The sequence below is a fragment of the Schistocerca nitens genome, chromosome 1 (assembly GCF_023898315.1).
Source record: "Schistocerca nitens isolate TAMUIC-IGC-003100 chromosome 1, iqSchNite1.1, whole genome shotgun sequence".
Classification (NCBI taxonomy): Eukaryota; Metazoa; Arthropoda; class Insecta; order Orthoptera; family Acrididae; genus Schistocerca; species Schistocerca nitens.
The window spans coordinates 165,285,809-165,310,212 of record NC_064614.1 but is presented as its reverse complement, the minus strand read 5'-3'; the positions used below and the strand labels follow the sequence as shown (position 1 = coordinate 165,310,212).

At 41.9% G+C, this 24,404-nt stretch overlaps 1 protein-coding gene across 5 annotated transcripts in view; it reads left to right on the top strand.

Moving 5' to 3' along the window:
• Positions 1-24,404, top strand: part of LOC126244356 (caspase-1-like) — a 197,927-nt gene that overhangs the window by 14,000 nt on the left and 159,523 nt on the right. For 4 of the 5 annotated variants that reach the window (XM_049948233.1, XM_049948231.1, XM_049948234.1 and 1 more), the window contains exon 2: positions 18,170-18,375. In XM_049948233.1, coding sequence (XP_049804190.1) covers positions 18,218-18,375 — 158 coding nt within the window. In that variant the 5' untranslated portion in view covers positions 18,170-18,217. The remainder of the gene's footprint in view (positions 1-18,169; positions 18,376-24,404) is intronic. The other variant, XM_049948232.1, reaches the window with a different exon arrangement.

Here is a 24,404-nt window from a genome sequence, read left to right as displayed (position 1 = left end):
GAACTAGCGGAAAGGCACCACCGCGCTATCTGTCAGACAATGCACTAAGCCCTCGGACTCAAATGTATTCTTTTTCTTGTTAATTATAAGTTATTACTGTATAATTTAATGTTGTTAAGCGTTAGTAGTAAATCATTATGACTGCTATTAACTCCAGGCTAATAAATATAAAATTTCTTAAACACTAACTGATTTCGATAAAAATGTGGTAGGGGAAGGCCCCCACTCTTGGTGATACGAGCGTCGCTCGTGGTAGCTGGAGACACAGGGATTGAACAATAGAATGGCCTGGGTAGTGTTGACGTGATCGGACGTGTGTAACTGTGCTCACGAAAAAGTGATTGTGCAATGCCGAAGAGGCGAATATCGTCGCCGTTTGTGGAGTAAAACGCGACGAATGGTTATCGAAGTCGTCTCATACATCTCACCACCAGCACCGGCACGTCTACCCAAGGCAAGACTGTTTGTAATTGTTAATTCGAACTTTATAGAAATGTAAAAGGAGAATACCAGTTACAGAGGACAGAATACAGTTATGAGTAAAATTACGACGCATGTTGTTCATTGTAAAGTGTAGTAACCTCAAACATAGTATAGTGAAATCAGACTGAGGCCACCATCGCCTCTTTCATTTACAATTCTTTTTGTTTTAGAATACTTTAGCGCGTAAGAATGTTAAAAAGAGCAATGGTCACACCAGAATGAGTCGCCATTTTATAGTTAACTTAAATTTTTCTGAGTAACTTTTTAAGTAACATTACTTAAGTAGTTCTATATCAATTGTTCAAAGAGTAATATCCAAAATCATTACATAAAGTTGAAGGATAGAATTTTGTTAACCCAAGTTGCATAAATAGCCTTGGTAGTAATTACGAAGTCAACACACAGAAATTGAAAGAGTATTTGCTTTGTTGAATCACCTTGAATGATCAGTAATAGTAATATTCAAAATTAAGTTTAAATTCAACTCAAGCCTTTTCACTTTGAAACGAGCCAAAAAATTGATTTCTTCTTTTGCTCCTTCAGAGCTGGCGACCGTAGTTATATGTATTTTCGGGAGGATTCGACGGTAAGTCTGCTGCTCTCGTCGTTCTGATAGGATCACCACTGCTGCTAGCAGTGGTGATTGGATACATAAGCTCACTACCAAGTTAAGTGGGTCAGGTAGGCAGTGTTACCGTGTGAACTATAGGGCACTGTAGACCGTGGATCGAACCCGCTCAATCATCACAGCTCTTTGGGAAATAGTCCGGTTAGGAGTGTGCTTTAATTATTAGGTAAATACTGGCGAGTAACGGTCAAAATGTACATGCGAGTGAATTTAATAGCTTAGCAAGGTCCAAGTAGCACATAGTTAATGTTGTGCAATGGCGAGGGCAGGAGCGGAGTAAAAGTGAACCGAGCATGTGACAGCTGTGCTGTATTCAAAAATTAACAACTTGAATTCACTACTACCTCTTACCATTGGGGCTGAGTTACTTGCTGGTAAAATACGTAGCAGTAAGCGCAAGGGAGTGACAGCTACAAGTCCGTATTGGTGATATAGATACGGAGTTAGGAAGCGGGTCATTCCGTCAGAGTTGTTGTTGTTGTGGTCTTCAGTCCTGAGACTGGTTTGATGCAGCTCTCCACGCTAATCTATCCTGTGCAAGCTCCTTCATCTCCCAGTACCTACTGCAACCTAGATCCTTCTGAATCTGCTTAGTGTATTTATCTCTTGGTCTCCCTCTACGATTTTTACCCTCCACGCTGCCCTCCAATGCTAAATTTGTGATCCCTTGATGCCTCAGGACATGTCCTACCAACCGATCCCTTCTTCTAGTCAAGTTGTGCCACAAACGTCTCTTCTCCCCAATCCTATTCAATACCTCCTCATTAGTTACGTGATCTACCCATCTAATCTTCAACATTCTTCTGTAGCACCACATTTCGAAACTTCTATTCTCTTCTTGTCCAAACTATTTATTGTCCATGTTTCACTTCCATACATGACTACACTCCATACAAATACTTTCAGAAATGATTGCCTGACACTTAAATCTATACTCGAGGTTAACAAATTTCTTTTCTTCAGAAACGCTTTCCTTGCCATTGCCAGTCTACATTTTATATCCTCTCTACTTCGACCATCATCAGTTATTTTGCCCAGCAAATAGCAAAACTCCTTTACTACTTTAAGTGTCTCATTTCCTAATCTAATTCCCTCAGCATCACCCGACTTAATTCGACGACATTCCATTATCCTCGTTTTGCTTTTGTTGATGTTCATCTTATATCCTTGTTTCAAGACACTGTCCATTCCGTTCAACTGCTCTTCCAAGTCCTTTGCTGTCTCTGACAGAACTACAATGTCATTGGCGAACCTCAAAGTTTTTATTTCTTCTCCCTGGATTTTAATACCTACTCCAAATTTTTCTTTTGTTTCCTTTACTGCTTGCTCAATATACAGATTGAATAACATCGGGGAGAGGCTACAACCCTGTCTCAGTCCCTTCCCAACCACTGCTTCCCTTTCATGTCCCTCAAGTCTTATAACTGCCATCTGGTTTCTGTACAAATTGTAAATAGCCTTTCGCTCCCTGTATTTTACCCCTGCCACCTTTAGAATTTGAAAGAAAGTATTCCAGTCAACATTGTCAGAAGCTTTAAGTCTACAAATGCTAGAAACGTAGGTTTGCCTTTCCTTAATCTATTTTCTAAGGTAAGTCGTAAGGTCAGTATTGCCTCACGTGTTCCAACATTTCTACGGAATCCAAACTGATCTTCCCCGAGGTCGGCTTCTACCAGTTTTTCCATTCGTCTGTAAATAATTCGCGTTAGTATTTTGCAGCTGTGACTTATTAAACTGATAGTTCTTCCCCGAGGTCGGCTTCTACCAGTTTTTCCATTCGTCTGTAAATAATTCGCGTTAGTATTTTGCAGCTGTGACTTATTAAACTGATAGTTCGGTAATTTTCACTTCTGTCAACACCTGCTTTCTTAGGGATTGGAATTATTATATTCTTCTTGAAGTCTGAGGGCATTTCGCTGTCTCATACATCTTGCTCACCAGATGGTATAATTTTGTCAGGACTGGCTCTCCCAAGGCTGTCAGTAGTTCTAATGGAATGTTGTCTACTCCTGGGGCCTTGTTTCGACTCAGGTCTTTCAGTGCTCTGTCAAACTCTTCATGCAGTATCGTATCTCACATTTTATCTTCATCTACATCCTCTTCCGTTTCCATAATATTGTCCTCAAGTACATCGCCCTTGTATAGACCCTCTATATATTCCTTCCTCCTTTCTGCTTTCCCCTCTTTGCTTAGAACTGGGTTTCCATCTGAGCTCTTGATATTCATACAAGTGGTTCTCCTCTCTCCAAAGGTCTCTTTAATTTTCCTGTAGGCAGTATCTATCTTACCCCTAGTGAGACAAGCCTCTACATCCTTACATTTGTCCTCTAGCCATCCCTGCTTAGCCATTTTGTCCTTACATTTGTCCACTAGCCATCCCTGCTTAGCCATTTTGCACTTCCTGTCGATCTCATGTTTGAGACGTTTGTATTCCTTTTTCCCTGCTTCATTTACTGCATTTTTATATTTTCCCCATTCATCAATTAAATTCAATATTTCTTCCGTTACCCAAGGATTTCTACTACCCTCGTCTTTTTACCTACTTGCTCCTCTGCTGCCTTCACTACTTCATCCCTCAGAGCTAACCATTCTTCTTCTACTGTATTTCTTTCCCCCATTCCTGACAATTGTTCCCTTATGCTGTCCCTGAAACTCTGTACAACGATCTCTGTCTTACCATTATATAATCTATCAGATACCTTTTAGTATCTCCAGGATTCCTCCATGTATACAACCTTCTTTTATGATTCTTGAACCAACTGTTAGCTATGATTAAGTTATGCTCTGTGCAAAATTCTACCAGACGGCTTCCTCTTTGATTTCTTAGCCCCAATCCATATTCACCTACTATGTTTCCTTCTCTCCCTTTTCCTACTGTCGAATTCCAGTCACCCATGACTATTAAATTTTCGTCTCCCTTCACTACCTGAATAATTTCTTTTACCTCATCATACATTTCTTCAATTTCTTCGTCATCTGCAGAGCTAGTTGGCATATAAACTTGTACTACTGTAGTGGGCCTGGGCTTCGTGTCTATCTTGGCCACTATAATACGTTCGCTATGCTGTTTGTAGTAGCTTACCCGCACTCCTATTTCTTTATTCATTATTAAACCTACTCCTGCATTACCCCTATTTGATTTTATATTTATAACCCTGTATTCACCTGACCAGAAGTCGTCAGAGGAGGGGGTTAAAACAACTGACTCTGTTGACAACATACCCCATTTACTGACGGAAGGATTCGGCGGTTCGGTCGCAACGGGTATTGCATATTTGCTAAGGAACGACTTTACAATACCATGCAGAAAGTATTTAAGGATTTAGTTGACAGTGAAGGACGAAAAATTACAATTATCGACAGACGGTATTCACTGTTCTGTACATCAAGAAGCACTTTGTGCTAAATTTGCAGTCGTGGAGAACTTGAAGAAATTGGTGGTACGAATAGTAAAATTTGTCTAGTCGCACACATTATTCCATTGCCAGTTGCAGTAGTTTTCAATGGAAGGAAGAGTAAGGAAACTTCATATATTACTGCCAAGTACGTTGATTAAGTCAATTTTTCGATTTAAAATTCGCTATTGTCGAACTTATGAAGGAATACGGAGTGCAGAAACCAAAATTAGAACATCATTCAAAATGGATTGCAGGCTATGCATGTTAAATGAACTTGACTGCACATTGCCCACAGTAAGAAATTGTAAGGTAACTTCATTCTGATTTGATGGGGATGCATTTAAAAGAGGACACATAACTATCAAAGACAGTCCATTTTCCTAAGCTCAATGGCGTTAAAGAAAACGCGAGGTTTGAAGAATTCATTATGGCCTTGAAATAATTACAAGGATAGTTTTATAAAGGTTTTGAGGACACTGTCAATATTACATCTGTTTTTGAGCTGTTTTCGCAGTTTCAGTTGAAAGTGTCTCTTTCCCCTCTGCAGATGTAACTGATTGACCTGCAACGTAATTCGGGTTTTAATGACAAACGAATTCCCAGGCCTCCATAATAATTCGAGTGACATATTTATGTGAAAGACGTTCTTTCGGTTATTAAATTAAGTCACGACTGCGTCGGAACTTCAGTGCCAAACTCTGAAATTTTCTACATTTGTCCGAATACCAACAGTCTGTACCAGATAAAACATATACACTGAAGAGCCAAAGAAACTGGTACACCTGCCTAATATCGTGTAGGGCGAGCACGCAACAGGACGTGGCATGGAATCGACTAATGTCTGAAGTAGTGCTGGAGAGAACTCACACCATGAATCGTGCACGGCTGTCCGTAAATCGGTGAGAGTACGAGCGGTGGAGATTTCTATCACGTTGCAAGGCAATGCCCAATAATGTTCATGTCTGGGGAGTTTGGTGGCCAAGGGACGTATTCCAACTGAGAAGAGTGTTCCTGGAGCAACTCTGCAGCAATTATGAACGTGCGTAGTGTCGCAGTGTCCTGCTGGAATTGCCCAAGTCCGTTGGAATGCACAATGGACGTGAACGGATGCAGGTGATCAGACAGGATGCTTATGTGCATGTCACCTTTCAGAGAGCCGGCCGGTGTGGCCGAGTGGTTCTAGGCGCTTCAGTCCGGAGCCGCACTGCTGCAACGGTCGCAGGTTTCAATTCTGCCTCGGGCATGGGTGTGTGTGATGTCCTTCGTTTAGTTAGGTTTAAGTAGTTCTAAGTTGTAGGGGACTGATGACCTCAGATGTTAAGTCTCATAGTGCTCAGAGACATTTGAACCAGTCTGTCAGAGTCGTATCTAGACGTATCAGGGGTCCCATACCGATCCATCTGCACACGCCCTGTACTGGTCCGTGACTGGCAGTACCCAAGATGGATTGACAACGACAAGGGATCGTACTGTACCAACGTCTCTATGCCGTTACTGCAGAGTATCCTTAGGCCATCAGTCAACCACCGCACCTTTAATTAGGTACAGTTTCTTATTTTTAAATAGATGTTAAGACTGCAGAACGCTATCTAATTGCAGAAGATTCCAGTTACGACAAGAATCTAGCCCGCGCCGCAATCACACTGGCAATGAACTAATCGGACACGAAATCAGCCTTAGTACAATTAATATTGCAGCCACCTCAACCGCTGACCATGCAAACAGCCTGTCTGCCAAATGATGGGAACAATACCCTGCCTAGACATGACGCCGAAATCGTACCAAGCCACGATAGAACTACGAATAATCACTTAACAATATTCACACACCAATGATTACTGAAGTTAAGCAGTAGTGAATAAATGGGCCTATTTAATGAATCACTCTCGTTGTCTACGATACTGATCTCGTCAGAGCAACAAATTACTTTAATTTCAGTACCTGATTATCTTGCGTGATGATAAATGCGACATCCAACTAGTAATTGTTATCTTTCGCAACGAGCTTTTCACAACGCAGTATGTACTCTCTGACATAAACTCGGAACTATTTTATTACTTGTACTAAAATACCAATCTGTCTACCGTATTGAAATGATTATTCTGTTTATGGACACTTCCATCACTACTGTTAGGAATTAAAACTTTTTAATTTTCCCTTAAATATTTTTCCAACTCGACGCAGCGATAATATGTAAGTGATGAGAGACTTCGCATGCGTCAAAGAATAACGAATCTTTGTTAGTAGCAAAATATTTGGCCTTTCCGTAAATAATTCAATTACTTCAATTAAACTTATTCATCATTTAGGAAGTTTTTTCCCTTAATTGAACTCTTTTCTTTAATATTGAGATCTACTTACAGTAGATTATTTATAATTTTCATTCTTTCAGGAACCTTTTACCAAGCACATTTAAAAACACCGCATTATACGTGATATCGACTCCACTGTATCAATATCTCTGAATTACACTCGTTTATACTTCCAAAAACCGAGCGAGGTGGCGCAGTGGTTAGCACACTGGACTCGCATTCGGAAGGACGACGGTTCAATCCCGCGTCCGGCCGTCCTGATTTAGGTTTTCCGTGATTTCCCTAAATCGCTCCAGGCAAATGCCGGGATGGTTCCTTTGAAAGGGCACGACCAACTTCCTTCTCCATCCTTTCCTAACCCTATGAGACCGATAACCTCGCTGTTTGGTCTCTTCCCCCAAACAACCAACCAACCAACCAACTTCCAAAAATTCTATAGATATATTCATACTAGATACCAATTAAGTGGACTGGAAGGTTTCCTTTAACCCCAATAAAATTGGATTTATTTTCCTTCTAGGTATCTCAATACACGTTGGTTATCACCAGTGAACGAGTGAAAGCAAATATGTTATCATTCCCCACAATACGGAAACAAGTAATAAAAAAAATCAAACAAAAATCCTAAATGTCACCGCCACTTTTCAACTAACCTTAAGTTACAATTTAAAAGAAAATCTTGACCTCTTCAGGTGTTGAGCACACGCGATCCGCTAAGTTCCCTAACATTTAAATCGGCCACGCTTCGCCTTGATGAATCAAGTTTTGGTTTAGCTATGTGTAGCTCGTTAAATGGTTCCTTCAATTTACTATCGCTTGTCTACTCAGTGATACGTGCACACCATCACCGTATAGTGAAACAGTTCGTCGTTCTATGAGCCAATTCGCTGTCTGCCGCAAGCTAGTGGTCTTGAAAATACAACTACCAACACGTGTTCGAGGTTTTCCCTTCTTGATACACACACGCACAATACCCAAACCACCTCAATAAAAACGACAAGCAACCCAATTACCTCTGGGCGCGTCGCGACCACTCAACATACAATGCAGACGGGATATCGGTCACACCGATTCCACAAAACTCAGCACCTAACAAATCAGTCTCTCAATTAAATCAGGCTCACGCGGGACTCACCCCAGCAAATTTTACGAACGAAACTGTTCCCACAACTATAATCAACAAAATTCCGTGCACTCTTCCAAGACTAAGGTGTCAACTGAGTAGCCTCACTACACCACGCAGTGAAACTCTATAAGATCAGACCTGATATACACCACTACCACCACGTGGTTGGTGAGAGGTCTATCCGGGAACTAAATAACCCTTTTCGTTGTACAATAGGAACCATTTAAAACGAACAAACACGCAACGCCACGCCAACTTCTAACCATTAATGTAATAGTTTTTGATGCTGTCGATTCTTTGCAATAGCGGTCGGCTGCTGCGCGTCGCTCAGGCGGCATCTCTGGACGCAGCGAGGGCGATATGGTATATCGCTGCAGTCGCGCATGTCGCTACCTGCTATTCCGTAGACGCTCTCATATCATCTAGAACACAATTTGATTTTGGTTTTACCACATCATACACTTATATTATCGTGACCACCAGGTGTTATCATTGATTTATCACGCAGGACGCTCAGCACCAGTAAGGGCGAACGTACCCCGTGCGTTTTGACACAGAACAGCCCGACACCATTACAGAGCCTCCACCAGCTTGAACACTGCACTGCTGACGTGCAGGGTCCACGGATTCATGAGGTACACGTCCATCCGCTCGATACAAATTGAAACGAGACTCGTCCGAGCACGCAACGTGTTTCCAGTCATCAACAGTCGAATGTCAGTGTTGACGGGCCCGGGCGAGTCGTAAAGCTTTATGGCGTGCAATCATCAAGGGAACACGAGTGGGCCCTCAGCGCCGAAAGCCCATATCGATGATGTTTCGTTGAATGGTTCGCTCGCTGACACTTGTCGATGGCCCAGCACTGAAATCTGGAGCAATTTGCTGAAAGGGTTGCACTTTTATCAGGTTGAACGATTTTCTTGAGTCGTCGTTGGTCCCGTTCTTGCAGGATCTTTTTCTGACCTCGTCAGTGTGGGAGATTTGATGTTTTACAGGATTCCTGATATTCATGGTAAACTCGTGAAATAGTCGTATGGGAAGATCCCCACTTCAATTCTACCTCGGAGATGCTGTGTCCCATCGCTCGTGCGCCGACTATAATACCACGTTCGAACTCAATCAAATCTTGATAACGTGCCATTGAAGCAGGAAGAACCGATCTAACAACTGCGCCAAACACTTGTTGCCTTATATAGGTGTTTCCGACCGCAGCGCCATACTCTGCCTACTCCCTTGAGTACACTCATTGCCACTTCATCTACCCCCGAGAATTTTTTTATTTTTTAACCTGCACATTACTCTTCTGACTGCCTAATTACCAGCTTGGTATAAACAGCAGTGAGTTTGTTGAGCAGCTTCTGGCTTGCAGTATGTATGACTCTGAAAAGTTTTACTGTAGTTTTGTTGCAATGATGCGAAGTAACTGTTCATGAAACTGACCAGTTTCCACAGGTTACAGATTAACATTCCTCTATTTCTTATTTGGAACTCATTTCTGATTTTTCCTTCCCCGTCTCGTTTCTTACAACTATCACAACAGGTTTGCTTACATTGTATGAACTACCTAAGATTCTGTCATTCAAGGATTTATTTTCCACTAGCAATGCTTTCCTGTACGTTCTTTTGTATTTGTATGATGTTATTTAAACTCTGGTTCTGTGACGGCTTTGCGGAAAGGTAAGCTAATTAAGAGTTTGGGAGGATTTCGTAATTTTCATGGAGCGAAGTCGATGTTCACAACTGAAAGGTGTTAATTGTGTTCAGATTGTACGCTGGGCAGGCCAGTCCGTTTCGGGAATGTTATTGTCCACAGACCATTGCCTCACAGATGCTGCTTTAAGGAATGTTGCATTGTCACGCTGATACAGTCATCGCCTCTGAACTGTTTCTCTACTGCACGCACTACACATGCTCCCGCCACGCGAGGTAGCCGCGCGGTCTGGCCGGTTTGCCACGGTTCACTCTGCTGCCCCTGTTAAAGGTTCGAGTCCTCCCTCGGGCATGGGTATGCATGTTTGTTATCCAGAGCGTAAGTTAGTTTAAGTTAGACTAAGTAGTGTTTAAGCTGATGACCTCAGCAATTTGGTCCTTTAGGAACTTACCACAGGTTTCCCAATTTTTGCTGTGCGGAGTGACCATCTACATCTACATCTACATCTATACTCCGCGAGCCACCTTACGGTGTGTGGCGGAGGGTACTTATTGTACCACTATCTGATCCCCCCTTCCCTGTTCCATTCACGAATTGTGCGTGGGAAGAACGACTGCTTGTAAGTCTCCGTATTTGCTCTAATTTCTCGGATCTTTTCGTTGTGATCATTACGCGAGATATATGTGGGCGGTAGTAATATGTTGCCCATCTCTTCCCGGAATGTGCTCTCTCGTAATTTCGATAATAAACCTCTCCGTATTGCGTAACGCCTTTCTTGAAGTGTCCGCCACTGGAGCTTGTTCAGCATCTCCGTAACGCTCTCGCGCTGACTAAATGTCCCCATGACGAATCGCGCTGCTTTTCGCTGGATCATGTCTATCTCTTCTATTAATCCAACCTGGTAAGGGTCCCATACTGATGAGCAATACTCAAGAATCGGACGAACAAGCGTTTTGTAAGCTACTTCTTTCGTCGATGAGTCACATTTTCTTAGAACTCTTCCTATGAATCTCAACCTGGCGCCTGCTTTTCCCACTATTTGTTTTATGTGATCATTCCACTTCAGATCGCTCCGGATAGTAACTCCTAAGTATTTTACGGTCGTTACCGCTTCCAATGATTTACCACCTATGGCATAATCGTACTGGAATGGATTTCTGCCCCTATGTATGCGCATTATATTACATTTATCTACGTTTAGGGAAAGCTGCCAGCTGTCACACCATTCATTAATCCTCTGCAGGTCTTCCTGGAGTACGTACGAGTCTTCTGATGTTGCTACTTTCTTGTAGACAACCGTGTCATCTGCAAATAGCCTCACGGAGCTACCGATGTTGTCAACTAAGTCATTTATGTATATTGTAAACAATAAAGGTCCTATCACGCTTCCTTGCGGTACTCCCGAAATTACCTCTACATCTGCAGATTTTGAACCGTTAAGAATGACATGTTGTGTTCTTTCTTCTAGGAAATCCTGAATCCAATCACAAACCTGGTCCGATATTCCGGAAGCTCGTATTTTTTTCACTAAACGTAAGTGCGGAACCGTATCAAATGCCTTCCTGAAGTCCAGGAATACGGCATCAATCTGCTCGCCAGTGTCTACGGCACTGTGAATTTCTTGGACAAATAGGGCGAGGTGAGTTTCACATGATCTCTGTTTGCGGAATCCATGTTGGTTATGATGAAGGAGATTTGTATTATCTAAGAACGTCATAATACGAGAACATAAAACATGTTCCATTATTCTACAACAGATTGACGTAAGCGAAATAGGCCTATAATTATTCGCATCTGATTAATGACCCTTCTTGAAAATGGGAACGACCTGCGCTTTCTTCCAGTCGCTAGGTACTTTACGTTCTTCCAGAGATCTACGATAAATTGCTGATAGAAAGGGGGCAAGTTCTTTAGCATAATCACTGTAGAATCTTAAGGGTATCTCGTCTGGTCCGGATGCTTTTCCGCTACTAAGTGATAGCAGTTGTTTTTCAATTCCGATATCGTTTATTTCAATATTTTCCATTTTCGCGTCCGTGCGACGGCTGAAGTCAGGGACCGTGTTACGATTTTCCGCAGTGAAACAGTTTCGGAACACTGAATTCAGTATTTCTGCCTTTCTTCGGTCGTCCTCTGTTTCGGTGCCATCGTGGTCAACGAGTGACTGAATAGGGGATTTAGATCCGCTTACCGATTTTACATATGACCAAAACTTTTTAGGGTTCTTGTTTAGATTGTTTGCCAATGTTTTATGTTCGAATTCGTTGAATGCTTCTCTCATTGCTCTCTTTACGCTCTTTTTCGCTTCGTTCAGCTTTTCCTTATCAGCTATGATTCGACTACTCTTAAACCTATGATGAAGCTTTCTTTGTTTCCGTAGTACCTTTCGTACATGATTGTTATACCACGGTGGATCTTTCCCCTCGCTTTGGACCTTAGTCGGTACGAACTTATCTAAGGCGTACTGGACGATGTTTCTGAATTTTTTCCATTTTTGTTCCACATCCTCTTCCTCAGAAATGAACGTTTGATGGTGGTCACTCAGATATTCTGCGATTTGTGCCCTATCACTCTTGTTAAGCAAATATATTTTCCTTCCTTTCTTGGCATTTCTTATTACACTTGTAGTCATTGATGCAACCACTGACTTATGATCACTGATACCCTCTTCTACATTCACGGAGTCGAAAAGTTCCGGTCTATTTGTTGCTATGAGGTCTAATACGTTAGCTTCACGAGTTGGTTCTCTAACTATCTGCTCGAAGTAATTCTCGGACAAGGCAGTCAGGATAATGTCACAAGAGTCTCTGTCCCTGGCTCCAGTTCTGATTGTGTGACTATCCCATTCTATACCTGGTAGATTGAAGTCTCCCCCTATTACAATAGTATGATCACGAAACTTCTTCACGACGTTCTGCAGGTTCTCTCTGAGGCGCTCAACCATGTGGTTAGAGGCGCCATGTCACGAATTCCGCAGCCCACCGGAAGTTCGAGTCCTCCACAGTCATGAGTGTGTGTGTTGTTCTTAGCGTAACTTAGTCTAAGTAGTGTGTAAGTCTAGCGATGCAAAGGCCTTGCCGCAGTGGATACACCGTTTCCCGTGAGATCACCACAGTTAAGCGCTGTCGGGCGTGGTCGGCAGTTGGATGGGTGACCATCCAAGCCGCCATGTGCTGTTGCCATTTTTTGGGGTGCACTCAGCCTCGTGATGCCAATTGAGGAGCTACTCGACCGAATAGTAGCGGCTTTGGTCAAGAATACCATCTTATGACCAGGAGAGCGGTGTGCTGACCCCACGTCCCTCCTATCCGCATCCTCCATCGATGATGACACAGCGGTCGGATGGTCCCGGTAGGCCACTCGTGACCAGAAGACGGAGTAAGTCTAGGGACCAATGACCTCAGCAGCTTGGTCCCTTGGGGATGCACCCCCACCCCCCACCCCCGCCCCCACCACACACACACTGCTGCCATATGTGTGCATTTCCTTCCGCATTAGGCTATTTTTAAGCACAATGAGGGGACCATTGTCTGATCACGAAAATCGCCACAATGCCGTAACACCACTGCTATATGTGATGACAGGTATCGTTCTCCAGGCATTCATCAAACCCAAACCCTTTCATCGGATTGTCACAGAGCATATGTGGTTTGTCAATAAAAGCATTCGTTTCCTGTCATCCTTTGACTAGTGGCGTCACTCTCTGCACAATGTCAAGCATCACTCACTGCAGCATTGAGGTATATAATGTGTGGCTTATGAGGACCATTTACCACATTCTTTTTAACTCATTTTACACAATCGTTTTGCTAGGTGGACTGCTGGTCTATAGTACACGACTGGCCATTAAAATTGCTACACCACGAGGATGACGTGCTACAGACGCGAAATTTAACCCACAGGAAGAAGATGCTGTGATATGCAAATGATGAGCTTTTCAGAGCATTCACACAAGGTCGGCACCGGTGGCGACACCTACAACGTGCTCTCATGAGGAAAGTTTCCAACCGATTTCTCATACACAAACAGCAGTTGACCGGCGTTGCCTGGTGAAACGTTGTTGTGATGCCTCATGTAAGGAGGACAAATGCGTACCATCACGGTTCTGACTTTGATAAAGGTCGGATTGTAGCCTATCGCAATTGCGGTTTATCGTGTCGCGACATTGCTGCTCGCGTTGGTCGAGATCCAATGACTGTTAGAAGAATATGGAATCGGTCGGTTCAGGAGGGTAATGAGGAACGCCGTGCTGTATCTCAACGGCCTCGTATCATTAGCAGTCAAGATGAGAGGCATCTTATCCGCATGGCTGTAACGGATCGTGCAGCCACGTCTCGATCCCTGAGTCAGCAGATGGAGACGTTTGCAAGACAACAACCATCTGCACGAACAGTTCGACGACGTTTGCAGAAGCATGGGCTATCATCTCGGAGACCATGGCTGCGGTTACCCTTGACGCTGCATCACAGGCAAGAGCGCCTGCGATGGTGTACTCAACGACGAACCTGGGTGCACGAATGGCAAAACGTCATTCTTTCGGATGAATCCAGGTTCTGTTTACAGCATCATGATGGTCGCATCCGTGTTTGGCGACATCGCGGTGAACGCACATAGGAATCGTGTATTCGTCGTCGCCATACTGGCGTATCACGCGGCGTGATGGTATGGGGTGCCATTGGTTACACGTCTCAGTCACCTCTTGTTCGCATTGACGCCACTTTGAACAGTGGACGTTACATTTCAGATGTGTTACGACCCGTGGCCCTTCATTCGATCCCTGCGAAACCCTACATTTCAGCAGGATAATGCACGACCGCATGTTGCAGGTCCTGTACTAGTCTGGCCGACCCGTGTGGCCGTGCGGTTCTAGGTGCTTCAGTCTGGAACCGCGTGACCGCTAAGGTGGCGGGTTCGAATCCTGCCTCGGGCATGGATGTGCGTGATGTCCTTAGGTTAGTTAGGTTTAAGTAGTTCTAAATTCTAGGGGACTGATGACCACAGATGTTAAGTCGCATAGTGCTCAGAGCCATTTGAACCATTTTTGTACTGGTCTTTCTGGATACAGAAAATGTTCGACTGCTGCCCTGACCAGCACATTCTCCAGTTCTCTCATCAATTGAAAACGTCTGGTCAGTGGTGGCCGAGCAACTGGCTCGTCACAATATGCCAGTCACTACTCTTGATGAACTGTTGTATCGTGTTGAAGCTGCATGGGCAGCTGTACCTGTACACGCCATCCGAGCTCTCTTTGACTAAATGCCCAGGCGTATCAAGGCCGTTATTACGGCCAGAGGTGGTTGTTCCGGGTAATGATTTCTCAGGATCTATGCACCCAAATTATGTGAAAATGTAATCTCATGTCAGTTCTAGTATAATATATTCGTCCAATGAATACCCATTTATCATCTGCATATCTTCTTGGTGCAGCAATTTTAATGGCCAGTGGTGTACTTTGGAGTTTATAACAACGATTTCATGTGATTTCTTACAACCGCCCAACACGGTGGTCGACGATCCCTGTCCACCAGAACATGAGGGTTGTCTGGTCTTGCTTTAACTGTGGTTGTTCCTTCACATTTCCGCTTAGCTATAGCATTGCCAACAGTTGGCTTGGACAGGTTTATAAGAGTTGAAGTGTTCCTAATGGATTTGTAGTTAATGTGACACGGGCTTATTAGTCCACATTCGAAATTACTCAGCTCTCCTGACCAACCCATTCTGCTGTAACTGTTTCTCTGCTGACAGCACGGTACTTGCCACCTCCTTTTATACTGGCGGATCCCCCTCTCATGAAGTCTAACTGTCAATTCCACGTTACTTAAGAGTACCTCAATAACTTTGATCAGATAGCATATGTATCAGCGAGCAATTCGTGCTGTTGAACACTGGCAACCACTGAGTGGGAGATCTTCAATAATGTGTGTCTTACGATAGCGCCTGAATTTTCGAGTGACGTCACACCATGTGCGCCAATTCGGCGGGCAATGCTCTGAATCCTGCTTGCTGTAAAGTGACAAAGGGGACATGGGCTACTAACCAGCCGCGCAGTCGAACGCGCTGCTTCTCGAGTGGGATGGCGTGCCGGTCCCCGGCACGAATTCGCCCGGCAGATTCGTGTTGAGGTCCAGTGTGCCGGCAAGCCTGTGGATGGTTTGTAAGGAGGTTTTCCAACGACCTCGGTGAATGTGGACTGGTTCCCCTTATTCTGCCTCAGTTACACTGAGTTGGCAATTGCCATGCAAACACCATTTCCACATACGTGTACACCATAATTATTTTACGAGGGTCACTCCAAAAGAAATGCACACTATTTTTTTTTAAATCCATCTTTTATTCTACATGTTTGAAAGTTTTACAGTGTGTAGATACATCCTTTAGGAACAATATTTTACGCCATCTTGGAGCCAGCACCTGTATACCCGCACGGTACAATTCTGGACCAACATGTTGGAGTCACTGTTTGGCAGCGTGCACAAGGGAGTCATCATCTTCAAACCTTGTTCCATGAAGAGAGTCTTTCAGTTTCCCATAAGAGACAATAGTCACATGGAGCCAGGTCAGGACTGTAAGGCGCGTGTTTCAGTGTTGTCCATCCGAGTTCTGTGATCGCTTCCATAGCTTTTTTACTGACATGTTGTTGTTCTGGTCTTCAGTCCTGAGACTGGTTTGATGCAGCTTTCCATGCTACTCTATCCTGTGCAAGCTTCTTCATCTCCCAGTACCTACTGCAACCTACATCCTTCTGAATCTGCTTAGTGTATTCATCTCTTGGTCTCCCTCTACGATTTTTACCCTCCACGCTGCCCTCCAATGCTAAATTTGTGATCCCTTGATGCCTCAAAACATGTCCTACCAACCGATTCCTTCTTCTAGTCAAGTTGTGCCACAAACTTCTCTTCTCCCCAATGCTATTCAATACCTCCTCATTAGTTACGTGATCTACCCACCTTATCTTCAGCATTCTTCTGTAGCACCACATTTCGAAAGCTTCTATTCTCTTCTTGTCCAAACTAGTTATCGTCCATGTCTCACTTCCATACATGGCTACACTCCATACAAATATTTTCAGAAACGACTTCCTGACACCTAAATCTATACTCGATGTTAACAAATTTCTCTTCTTGAGAAACGCTTTCCTTGCCATTGCCAGTCTACATTTTATATCCTCTCTACTTCGACCATCATCGGTTATTTTACTCCCTAAATAGCAAAACTCCTTTATTACTTTAAGTGTCTCATTTCCTAATCTAATTCCCTCAGCATCACCCGACTTAATTTGACTACATTCCATTATCCTCGTTTTGCTTTTGTTGATGTTCATCTTATATCCTCCTTTCAAGACACTGTCCATTCCATTCAACTGCTCTTCCAAGTCCTTTGCTGTCTCTGACACAATTACAATGTCATCGGCAAACCTCAAAGTTTTTACTTCTTCTCCATGAATTTTAATACCTACTCCGAATTTTACTGACATGTGGCCGTGAATTGTCGTGCAACAGCAAAACATCCTGCTTTGGCCGATGTGGTCGTACACGACTCAGTCGAGCTTGAAGTTTTTTCAGTGTCGTTACATATGCATCAGAATTTATGGTGGTTCCACGTGGCACGATGTCCAATCGGAAAACACTGTAGCCATTACTTTTCCAGCAGAGGGTGTGGTTTTGATTTTTTTTCTTGGGTGAATTTGCATGATACCGATCCATTAATAGCCTCTTTGTCTCTGGTGAAAAATTATGGAGCCATGTTTCATTACCTGTCACAATTATTCCAAGAAATTCATCTCCACCATTCTTGTACTGTTCCAAAAGTTTGCTGCATAGCGTTTTTCTTGTTTCTTTGTGAGCCACTGTCAACATCATGGGAACCCACCTGGCACAAACCTTATTTAACGCCAACACTTTCAGTATTCTGCAGACACTTCCTTCCCCTATCCCAACGTAGCATGACAATTCATTCACTGTGATGCGATCGATGGCAGCATCTGCATACACCTTTTTCAATCTCTTGTGGATGTTTCCCACTGTCCTGTTTTCACAGCACAGGAATTCTATGACAGCACATTGCTTCTGACGAACGTCAAGTGTAGCAGCCATCTTTAAGACATGCTGTGACAGCGCCACTCACGGGAACAGGTTGAACTAAGTTTGAAAGCAGGCGGGAAGGATGTATCTACACACTGTAAAACTTTCACACATGCAGAATGAAAACAGTATCTTTACAAAAATAGTGTGCATTTCTTTTGGAGTGACCTTCGTACCATGCAAACGTTTGGGGTTACACTTGTCTGGTGTGAGACATTCCCATGGGGGCCCACTGGGGGCCGAACTGCACAATAACCCTGGGTTCGGTCAGGGGCAGCGGTGGAGCGAGTGGACTGCTGTATCCTGTTGTGGGGTTGTGAACCACTGAGGGCTACGGCGGGACGAAGCCTCTCCGTCGTTTCTAGGTCCCCGGTTTTATACAATACAATACAATGGGCTAATAACCCTGAAATGTGCACAAACCATATTCTCCCATTACTGAGCAAACTTAGGTTTTGTGCTTTATTTATCTGTTTTTCACTTGTTGCAGAGCAGACCAGTAAGCAAAGACTAAGCGAGTCTCAGATCCTCCGTAAGAATGGAACAAGGTTACGAATCCTCTGACAGTGGAGTGTACGACATAGTGGACATCGCATTCCCATTTGAATACCCCCGCCAGCCTGGCAAGGATTACAGTGGCGGAGGTCCTCACCAAGAAGCGGGTGCCGGACATTCAGGATTCCTTCCCCCTGGCATGTAAGTACCGAAGCTTGGTTCATACTTTATTCATTCACTGGTCAGTTTACAATCATTCTCAGGTCAGTTTACAATGAGAAATATCAGATTAACACAACAATAAAACATAATTAAAATTTAACAAACATTCGAGCACATAAATTCGTAAATTTATTGATTTTTTAAAAATAACATTATGCGATTTGTTCAGATCTCATCACAAAACACTGCATGTTTTACACTTGCTGCTGACACTACACACACACACACACACACACACACACACACACACACACACACACAGCCGGCCGAAGTGGCCGTGCGGTTAAAGGCGCTGCAGTCTGGAACCGCGAGACCGCTACGGTCGCAGGTTCGAATCCTGCCTCGGGCATGGATGTTTGTGATGTCCTTAGGTTAGTTAGGTTTAACTAGTTCTAAGTTCTAGGGGACTAATGACCTCAGCAGTTGAGTCCCATAGTGCTCAGAGCCATTTGAACCACACACACACACACACACACACACACACACACACACACACACATCTATCTTTTCGCCTGACTGGAGGATCATGGTGATATCCTTGCCTCTCCATCGCATTCGTGGCACGTTCCCATTTGTCTGTCTGGAAAACTGAGTCTTCATCTCTCCAAAATGAAGATGGTGTGTCCAGGCAGTTGAAAGGAGAACAACATTTTCTGTCACAGATCTTGGGCATACAGTTTTCCATTAACATACATTGTGTTCTGAAAATGTGCTGAAGGTTGATTGGTACGGTTTAAATTTAAAGTTATTATCAGCTCCAAAATTTGTTATTGTTCCGTACAGTGAATGGTATGACGCCATTAATAAATATAGACCTTAATCAGAAGCATATAGCTAAGGTAGAATATTCCAAATTTTTAGGTGTGTCCATTGATGAGAGATTAAATTGGAAGAAACACATTGATGATCTGCTGAAACGTTTGACTTCAGCTACTTATGCAATAAGGGTCATTGCAAATTTTGGTGATAAACATCTTAGTAAATTAGCTTACTACGCCTATTTTCACTCATTGCTTTCATATGGCATCATATTTTGGGGGAATTCATCACTGAGGAATAAAGTATTTATTGCACAAAAGCGTGTAATCAGAATAATAGCTGGAGTCCACCCAAGATCATCCTGCAGACATTTATTTAAGGATCTAGGGATATTCACAGTAGCTTCTCAGTATATATACTCTCTTATGAAATTTGTTATTAACAACCAAACCCAATTCAAAAGTAATAGCAGTGTGCATAACTACAATACTAGGAGAAAGGATGATCTTCACTATTCAAGATTAAATCTAACTTTGGCACAGAAATGGGTGAATTATACTGGCACTAAAGTCTTTGGTCACTTACCAAATAGTATCAAAAGTCTGACAGATAACCAACAAGTATTTAAGAAGAAATTAAAAGAATTTCTGAATGACAACTCCTTCTACTCCATAGAGGAATTTTTAGATATAAATTAAGAAAAAAAAGAAAAAAAATATTTAAAAAAAGATAAAAATAAAAAATAAAGAAAAACAAAAAACACAAAAAAATAAAGTTGTTATATTAACTTAAGTATGTTGTTAAATTAACCTAATTATGTCATGTATTGGAAAATTCGACTCGTTCCACATCATTACGAAATATCGTATTCATGATCCATGGAACTAGTATTAATCTAATCTAAAAATCTAATCTGTTGTAGTCTGTGTCATTCAAGATCGTCTTTGCGTTTCTGAACATCTTTACTACTTGAGAGGAATTTTAACTGTTTCTAACATGCTGGTTCTGGCTACCTATTCGATTTTGTTAAAATGCACCATTTGTTCAGGCGAGATAGCACCTATAATATCCTTTGCCCGTGGCCAAGTTCGACTGAAAATGGGAATCGGTACAAAAATCTTGGTGTCAGACTGTAATACACCAAACTCTCACAATTATTTTCTTACTGATACTGCCAGTTTTACGCTCATTTATTCTGCTCATACATATTTAACATAATAAGAGATAAATACAGAAATGCAGAACTGGGGAGGAGCTTTACAAACACTGGTTAGAGACTAAGCGTATTAAATTGCAAAGAAAATATTCTGATAAACTGTTGTGTTCCAATGCACAGACAATTTAAAAAAATGCAGACTTTATCCAAGCAGTCTGCTATGAACAGTTAAGTGTGGGATATTTTTTAAATACAGTTGTTGTAGTTGTTAAATGCTTCATTTACTGTGCAACTGTCGTATTTATTAGATGATTTGTGCCACCACCATGTGTAGCCTTTCTTCTTCGAATTAGAAATGAGTTTCTTATACTTTCACGTCATCTTTTATGCTGTTATTGTTGTTATGGTCTTCAGTACTAAAAATGGCTTGATGCAGCTCTTCATACTACCCTATCCTGTGCAAGCCTCTTCATCTCTGAATAACTACTGAAATCTACAGCCTTCTGAATCTGCTTACTGTATTCATCTCTTCGCTCCCTCTATGATTTTTACGCCTCCCCCCCTTCCCAGAAATACACTTCCTTCCAATACTAAAGTGATGATCCTTTGGTGTTTCAGAATGTGTCCTACCAACCAACCACTCTCCTCTATTAGTCAAGCTGTGCTACAAATTCCTTGTCTGCCAAATTATGATCAGTACCTCGTACTTAGTTACGTGATATACCTATCTAATCTTCAGCGTTATTCTGTAGCGCCACATTTCAAAAGCTTCTATTTTCTTCTTATCTAAACTGTTTGTAGCACGTGTTTGACTTCTGTTCATGGGTACACTCCAGACAAATACTTTCGGAAAAGGCTTCCCATAACTTAAATCTATATTCTATGGTGACAAATTTCTTTTCTTCGGAAACGTTTTTCTTGCTACTTCCAGTCTACATTTTATACCCTCTCTACTTCTGCCATCATCAGTTATTCTGCTGCCCAAATAGCAAAACTCATCTACTAGTTTAAGTGTCTCGTTCCCTAACCTAAATCCCCCAGCATCACTTGATTTAATTCTATTACATTCAATTAACTTTGTTTTACTTCTGTTGATGTTCATCTCATATCTTCCCTTCAAGATGCTGTCCGTTCCGTTCAACTGCTCTTCCATATCCTTTCCTTTCTCTGACAGAATTGCTATGTCATCGACAAATCTCAATTTTTTTGTTTCTTCTTCCAAATTTTTCTTTGTTTTCCTTTAATGCTGGATCAATATACAGACTGAATAACATGAGGTATAGGCTACAAAGCTGTCTCACTCTCTTATCAACCACTGTTTCCGCTTCATACCCCTCAGCTCTTTCAACTGCCGCCTGGTTTCTGTACAACCTGTAAATAGCCTTTCGCTCCCGGTATTTTAACCACGCAATCTAATGAATTTCAAAGAGTGTGTTCTAGTCAACATTGTCAAAAACTTTCTCCGAATCTACAAATGCAATAAATATTGGTATAACTTTCTTTAACATATCTTCTAAGATAAGTTGTAGGGTCAGTATTGCCTCGAGTATTCCTACGTTTCCCTGGGATCCAAATTGATCGTCTCCGAGGTCGGCTTCAACAATTCGTGTTAGTATTTTGCAAATCTTCCGTGTGCTGCTGCTATACCATAGCCTTAAAGTTGGATGCAGATCGTAAAATGGAACTATATTGTTAAAGCAATTATGGGATAAAGCAACAGAGCAGTGTTACCCTCTGAAAGAAATTTTGTTGTGATGACCGCGATGTACCTAACGGAGGTGGCTTATAGGAAGTGAAAGTCAGAATTACGTAAATATTTAAACAGAAACAAACAATAATTTACCCATCCACAGTGTCCAAATGATAATAAAAACGATCGACAGCCTAATTAAGCATAAGAATGAGTAACATTCTTGTTCAAGAAACTGAAAATAAATTACTTCAATGGGCAAACACAGCCTATACTTTGTCACATGAGAGTGCAATGAACTCTGCCACCTGCATACAGTATGTTAACGTTATGGTTGGAGCTGACAGAGCAGAACAAACTACTTGGATAACAGGTAACAAAACACACTATTACCTTGACGACTTAGTCAAACTGAATGATCTCAATAACGTTTCTGTTAATATTCACTGTAGAATCGTAAATTAGACATAGGTTAAATATTACTTTTCAAACAAATCCCTGTTTGACATGAAATATGAATATGGTTCACAGCAAAATTAGTTATTGTGCATAGATTAAGTCTCTCACTACTAAATACCTTTCTACTTAGAATGAAAATTAAATGGAGTTCACTAACAAATTACATCTCAGTGTCTTTTGAATAAAGAAGTTACTATTTTCATGGATAGTGGTCTTTCTATTAATCGTTATCTATCATGAGCACAATAGACAAACTGTGGATCCTGTTACACCATTAATATGCACTTCCAATACACGAGAGAGACAAGCACTTAGCAAACATGAGTATATAACTTTCCACAAATGCAGTTCATGACTTTTAGTGCAGTGAGACACAATATTGACAAATTTGTAAAAAAAAAAAACTGACTCACCTTTTAAAATTTACAACAGGCAGCACTATGATCATTAACTAAGCAAAACTCTATAAGCCTCAGTTTTAAGAACTTTTAATTTTTGAAAGTAACAGCAAATTGTCTTTATTACTACAGTCTTCTGCTTTTAAGTCAATGATTAAATAAGTAACTTTGAAAGTCCACAAAACTTTAAATTGGACTGTTTCAATCGCTGAGAGGCTTTCAAAAAGCTACATTTACTACCTTCCACAATTTTACCCAATGCACAGTAAATCTGAGTACTCCCTTCTTACCAAAGATCAAACAACATTATTTAATTAACTGTTTGGCTTTGAGGCTTTTGTTTTTTCCACAACAAGGACACTCGGTAATCATAGTTCAAATGGAGAGGAACCTGAGAGGTGTTGTGATAAGGAAAAAATCAAGGTAGGTACATAAATTCAGTTATAAATTACCTTATATTTGAGCACACTGAAACATCCAATGAGCTGATCCTTCACTGTACATTAGTGTAGTTCTTCTGTTCCATTACAGTGATTGCGCATTGTGGTGGCGAGTGCATGTTGGTAGATGGATTTGCAGGTAGAATTGCTGGACTCTGTCATTTATTGGTGGCGATGATAGATACCAATTCCAGAATAGTCCCAGCTCTTTATCCATCCATCCGAGGCATTGGAAAGCGCCAGGAAAAGCCTCTCTTGGAACCAGCACAATACACAACTTCTACATAAGCAGTTGATAGTTTGGTAGCTCTTCCCCGACTGACTCTTAATCCACCTCTTCTACCTGTGCCAACCACAATTTGCGCGCGCTGCTAAGTCTGTTCCGTAGGGGAACCACACCACCTTTTACATAAAAAATAACTAAGAGCCCTTAGTGAGGATCAGTCTTTACATAACAGCAACCAAACATATTAAATAACACAGAACCTTTGCACATATTGACATTTGTACAAAAAGTTATTTAAACAAAATTACAATTATATACATTAAGTTTTGTTCCCTCCAAATGAGACAAAGAATTTAAATGATAGATACACTATATTGCATAGAATCAAACCATGACATCAAAGTTTTTACAAAGGAATAAAGTGAACAATTGTGCTATCAATGCAATCAAAACATTTACAGAAACTCAACGTTTTGACATTAAACATCAAACAAAAGGCAAAATAAATCAGTACAGCATTAGATCAATGGTGTTACAACCTGACTTACTAAACTGATAGTTCGGTAATTTTCACACCAGTCAGCAACTGCTTTCTTTGTCATTGGAATTATTATGTTCTTCTTGAGGTCTGAGGGTATCTTACCTGTGCAGCGCAGGGTAGCCTCACGGTCTGGGCACCTTGCCACGGTTTGCGCGGCTCTCCCTGTCAGAGGTTTGAGTCCCCCCTCGGACATGGGTGTGAGTTTGTGTGTGTTGTCCTCAGCGTAAGTTAGTTTAAGTAGTGTGTAAGCCTAGGGACCGATGACAGCAGCAGTTTGGTCCTATAGGAACATACCACAAATTTCCAAATATCTTACCTGTCTCTTACATCTTGTATGCC